The sequence below is a fragment of the Eurytemora carolleeae genome, unplaced genomic scaffold, assembly GCF_000591075.1.
Source record: "Eurytemora carolleeae unplaced genomic scaffold, Eaff_2.0 scaffold789, whole genome shotgun sequence".
NCBI classification, from domain to species: Eukaryota; Metazoa; Arthropoda; class Copepoda; order Calanoida; family Temoridae; genus Eurytemora; species Eurytemora carolleeae.
Genome location: NW_019396727.1, coordinates 125,159 through 131,158, shown reverse-complemented (window position 1 = coordinate 131,158; position 6,000 = coordinate 125,159). Strand labels below are relative to the sequence as shown.

At 31.2% G+C, this 6,000-nt stretch overlaps 1 protein-coding gene across 3 annotated transcripts in view; it reads right to left on the bottom strand.

The window, feature by feature from the left end:
- The window catches only part of LOC111707860 (E3 ubiquitin-protein ligase Siah2), a 36,153-nt gene that overhangs the window by 19,718 nt on the left and 10,435 nt on the right, over nucleotides 1–6,000 (bottom strand). For all 3 annotated transcript variants that reach the window (XM_023481040.1, XM_023481041.1, XM_023481042.1), the window contains exons 13-14: nucleotides 3,181–3,262; nucleotides 164–263 (exon numbers count right to left, since the gene is read on the bottom strand). In XM_023481040.1, coding sequence (XP_023336808.1) covers nucleotides 164–263; nucleotides 3,181–3,262 — 182 coding nt within the window. The remainder of the gene's footprint in view (nucleotides 1–163; nucleotides 264–3,180; nucleotides 3,263–6,000) is intronic.

The following is a 6,000-nucleotide window of genomic DNA, read 5'->3' as shown; positions in this document are numbered from 1 at the left end:
CCCCCCCCCCCTACATCAAATGTGCCAACTCCACCATCCCCTTTTTAACATTCAAATTGATAAATTTTATTTTCGTATGAAAAGATTTGTGATATTGCACAAGGGTTCCTGAAAAATAATTTTAAAAAAATTATTTAAAAAATGACGATAAAGGTTAACTCACCTTTTCTGCGAATAAGTTTCTAATATCAATATCTATTTCTCGACACATTGGACAGGATTGAACTTTAACCCGACACGCATTACATGTCACGTGACCATTTCTAGAAATATTATTACATTACATTTCATCAAAAGGAATTTATATTACCTTCTATTTAAAGAGGCATATTTCCAATTTAACAACGATACTCTTAGAACCTCTAGCTGATCAAGGATAAAAGAAGTTTCTTGAGTAATCTATATAAACGCTTGCAATTGCAAATTGTAAAACACTTTGTTTCCAAACTCTTTAAGGAATATTAAAATGGACTTTCACTTTTTTAAAAACCGAACAGGACATTAAATGCGCTGATTTTCCAACAAAAATGTAACGGAATCCACATTGAGTTCACAGAGTACGCTTGCTTACACACCAGCTTTACGGGTTTTACACAAAAATGTTTAAAGGGTATAATTGCGAATCGTGAATGTCCCGCTTTCATAGATGTTTACTTAAATTACGGTTAAAGTCTCTTTAAGAAGCTGAAGACTCAAACCAAACTCTTATTTTCTACTCCCCTACCCAGACCATCCTTACAACCTTGAAGTGAAAGCATTAAGATCTTTTTTAATGTAATAAAATTCATAGTTTGAGTCGAATATTTAGTTTCTTTCACTTTGTTATGAACACTGTTCTGTACAATTAAATGCGAGGAGAACTAAGGAGTGGAATTTTACTATAACGTAATAGGATTATTAAGGTCGAGAATGATCCCTTGAAAATAAGAATATTCTTATCTCAAGGGTGTTAACTCCAAAAGGGTCAGGGACCTAAATATTCTTACAAAACCTAGAATTTTATCTAATCATCGATTATAAAACTAGTCTGTAGGAAACACATATATTTGGAAGAAGAATTAATGACCTTACAAAAATTAGGTATGCCAAATGAGTGAAGAGATAAGAGAGGTCAAATATCTAGAATGTGATATTATATATTTTCTACAACTGGAGTAAATGACCAATTGGAAAACATCTTTCTTCAGGGATGTTAAGGGATCCTTTGGATACGAAATACAAAACCTTCAAAAATAGACTAAATTTATAAATTTTATGTTTTCTGGAAAAATTGTAAAACTTAACCTCTGAATGGATATTTCATGCAACAAAAGGCCGTTAGATGGCATTCAAAACCCAGTTGTGAGAATGTAGCATGCCGTGCCAGTACGACTTTAGGCCTAGTTAGCCAAGCCCGTGAAAGCTGATGAGCAGTTTACATATATCTAGTCTGTGTATGGGACAAGAGGTTTAGGACAAAAGACAATTGATAAATGGGACAAATGATGTTTTCGACAAACGACAAATGATAGGTGAAGAAATATAAGTAAGACATAAAATGAGTTCAATATTGTTTTGGATAAAAACATCAGAGTGAGCTTAAAGTGACTGTAAGCTTAATTTCAAATGACCTTCCGTACAAAGATGGCAATACCTAATTCACACCTTTAACTAACCAATAATACAAAACTTGTCCTTTTGTAGTTTTCCTTGATAAAAGATATTGACATTTTTCTAGGTTAATAAGTTTATAATTCCGATAATTACAATATGTTTTTTTTCTGCAGGAGAAATAAGTAATTCACTTGTAGGGAAATCACAATTGAAAAGAACCAGTTAAAAGAAACAAAAACATTAATATCTAATTCAAACTTGATCAGACAAAGCTTTCCAGGGTACTGTTGTAAATCGAACATTGCCAGGGTCACTTAAAATTATGCTAGTCCCTTTAAACCCTCTCTATTCTGCCCTCTCCGAGTTATGTCGGATAAAGTTCAAAAAGAACGTATCTAGCATGAACTGGGCTTATGGTAAAAAATGGTGCGAGGTGAATATGAGTACGAATACAAACTTGGGCTTAGAAACGTTTACAATTATATTTCTGATCTTCAATCTGTAGTTTTTCAATCTTAAAATTAATAAATTTTATTTTTCTCTCTAAAACTGATCTGCGGATCTATAAAAATGAGACGGAGTAAAAAATTAACGAAATAAAACATTTTAGAAACAATTTAGAAAATCTTTAATTTGGATGTATCCTGAAATTACGTTGACAGTCCCTTTAAGGAATGAATCATCCTGATATCAAAATAATGAATGATGTCACCTTTTATCAAATACTTTTTTTGGTCAGTTTGGTTGTTAATTGGTGATATCATCTAATACAGTGTGTCCCAAATAAACATGGGAATAAAGAGACGAATTCGAAATCGTTTTTGTAAATAATCAGCGTTGTCTTACCTAATTTTAATAATTAAAATAAAGTTACATCTTACAAGCAAACAAATATGAACGCTAGCAGAAGGATTATAGCTTTCCTTTAAGGCATCACATTATTAAATCAAAAATCATTTACATAGACGATATTAAAATCGTCACTGAATTATCATGTGTATTAAGACACCCTGTATTTTCACAACCCTGAAATTGGTCCCCAACCTGGTCCACTTTCTGATCGATATATTCCAACAAAAAGTATACAAAAGTAGCACTAACAAAAAAGGCGGGTTGGTGTGTAGTAAATGACCTAACATTTGGATTTTAAATGTTTTAAAAGGATAAGATATTTATCTATCAAGAGCATTTTAACATTAGAACTTCAGTGGTATGTTATCTATAGTAAGAAAAATTGCCCTTCCACCTTCCACGTAGGGCTGATTATCGTTTTGGTTCGTTTTTTACCATTAAGTACTTTTAATAAAACATTTCAAAGCTGTTGAAAGTTTGCGTATATAAAACTTTGCAATATTTTTATCCTGGAATAAAATATAAAGGAAAAACGAATTAACAAAAAACGCTTTATTTTTTTGCAAATATTTTCTCACAAGGTCCAAACTTGGCAAAGCGACAGAAATTGGTAAAAAAAAAACAATAAAATAACTTTGTATTTGAGATAATTTTACCCTTTTACTTGAAAAAGAACATTAGTCACACATCCGGGATTTTTTCAGAAGCTGCACCAGAGGGGGAAAAAGACCTCACCTGCACTGCATTACAGGGGGTAGAGCTATCCTTGCACATACTGGACACTCTAGACTATGCTTGATATCATCAGGTAGAAACCCTAAAAACAATTTCATTACTTCCTCCTTCTCTTAAAGGGACCGTAAGCATAATTTAAATTTCAATTGACCCTCAATGCAAATACGGCAAGGCCCGATTCACAACGGTACCATCACAACATTTATCTGATCACTAATGTGGAAGACATTGTCTTTTTCTATGTTTAAAAGTATTTAATTCAGAATATTTCGATAGGTCCTGCTGCAGTAGAAATGCGCAAGGCATTTATGTAGAGAACCTATAATTGAAAATAATCATTTATCAAAATTTCAAGTATTAGCATCTAATTTATACTTGATATACAAAGCTTTCAAGGGTACGGTTGTGAATTGGGCAATGCCTTTTCATGGAGGGTCACTTGAAATTAAGCTTACAGTCCCTTTAACATCATCCCCCTATCCTATTTCTCATTAAATTTCTAACCAATTTATACATATATTGAAGACCAAAAATGAAACGAAAGTAGAAAAAAAACCTCTCTACAAACACAGGGAAGGAAGTTTCAAACTGTGATTTGGTCCAGACCTAACACTCAGTGTCAGGTTTGGGCCAAATGTGCAAAGTTATCTTGTTTCATTGTTAATATTAGTCAATTTTAGTCGAGAAGTAAAAAACCGTCTGGAAACTTTAATTTATAATAGTTAAAACTACATTTTTATAACAAAAATTAAGGTAATAAACCCCTACAAATAAATGAATTTAAATTTTTGATGATAATTGATGATTGATTTAGAACATGTAACATTTTTGAAGCAAATGCAAACTTTGGGAGCTTAAGACGTTTTGGAACATGTTTCGATTTTGAAATATTTAACAGATTTGAATCAATGATATTTTCAAGCATTTACACAATTTGGAAACAAAACAAGTTTTGCGCATACAGCAGTTAAATGACAAAAAAGGAAATCATACGTGATAATACATTCTGAAAACTTTAGAATAGGATATCCTTAATACCGATCTGTTAACTAATCTGAGCTGAAAACTTTAGAATGGGATATCCTTAATCCCGATCAGTTAATTAATCTGGAGATTAATAACAAGAGGAGAACAAGCAATATTTAATCTAGAGATTAAGAAAAAGAGTGGATCAAGCATTAATCCCTATATCCACCATTCAAAAGTTCCCAGCTCTGGAGAGTGGAGATTTATAACATGAGGAGAACAAGCAATATTTAATCTAGAGATTAAGAAAAAGAGTGGATCAAGCATTAATCCCTATATCCCCATTCAAAAGTTCCCAGCTCTGGAGAGTGGAGATTTATAACATGAGGAGAACAAGTCATATTTAATCTAGAGATTAAGAAAAAGATGAGATAAGGCATTGATCTCGATATAGCTCTGAGACCGAATTTAAATAATTTGAGCCGCCGCGGCCCAAATATGGGTTGTTCCACTTAAAGTATTTAATGTTTCAAGATTTAGTCGGCGTTCAATTGAAACTGGTTTTTGGGCATTTGAAACACCGCTCAAATTCATAAAATTCGGACTCTGATCTGATATTTTAAAATATAATGAATTAAAACATTGAAAATCTAATATTAATATTATATTTATCTTACAATTAAATTGAAAAGAAAAATGCGGAGTATTTTTTATTGAAAAAGATAGAAACTTGAAATCATCATATTTAAAATTATAATGTGCAAACAAATTTTAGAATAATTTAGAAGATACAAATATTTTCAGTAATTGATGCTATTCTGTAAATTATAAAAGATCGAATGTTTTGTTCTGAATTGTTGAATATTTCCAAATTATGGATTGTTTAAAAATTGGTTAAACGCGCCTAAGATTCGAATTCCTGATATGTGCGAAAATGGAAAACATGGAATTGTGTCAAAAATGAGTTTTAATTGAAAATGAACGATCACTTACAGTTTAAATTTAAGAAAGAAGTAAATAGCGTTATTAGTAGTTTTCGTCGTGCTTAATACAGGGGATATTAGTTAAAAAACTAACACTTGGCCTATTTCTAACACTGAATGTTGGAAATGAGCCAAATCTGCAAAGTTCTCTTTTTCAAGAGTAGAAATCCAAGAGGAGTAGAACGAAATTACACCATATATTTATAAAAAAAATCGCTAAAATTATATATCGAAACAATAAACATCAATTTTAAACTAATAATAAGGTGTGAGAATTAGTTTTAGATGATCCTTGATTTCATTTTCAAACAAATCCCTATTTTGAAACAATTACCGGATTTCAGCTCATGTCGCGTTTTCGGAACATATCCTGGTTTTGAAACAATTATCAGAATTTATATCAATGTCAATTTTTATGCATTTACACACTTCCGTACCAAAACAAGATTTTCGATAAGGTAAAATATAAACAAAATAGAGAATAAAAACAAACAGTTGTTTTATAATTTTAAAAATCATTACAGCATTGAGAAATCAAAATATTATTAATAATTGTTCTTACATATAGATTTAACTAGAAATGCGGGAAACTGTTTGTTTAAAATGCTTGAAAATAAATCTATCAATATACTCTAAGGTAAAATGTGGAAACTTAGATTCTGGAAATAATTCAGAAGTTACGTTAATTTAGTCTTCATAAAATAATTTTTGTTTTCAGTGATTAATTTTGTAAGTTATGAAAGTGAGCTTTGTTCTGAAAGGCGGATTATACTCAAAAACGGGAAAGAGGGTTTTGTCTCGAAACGCGACAATGTTTCAAATTCAGGATATGTTCGAAAATGGAAAACCTGACAATGTCTTGAAAACGTCA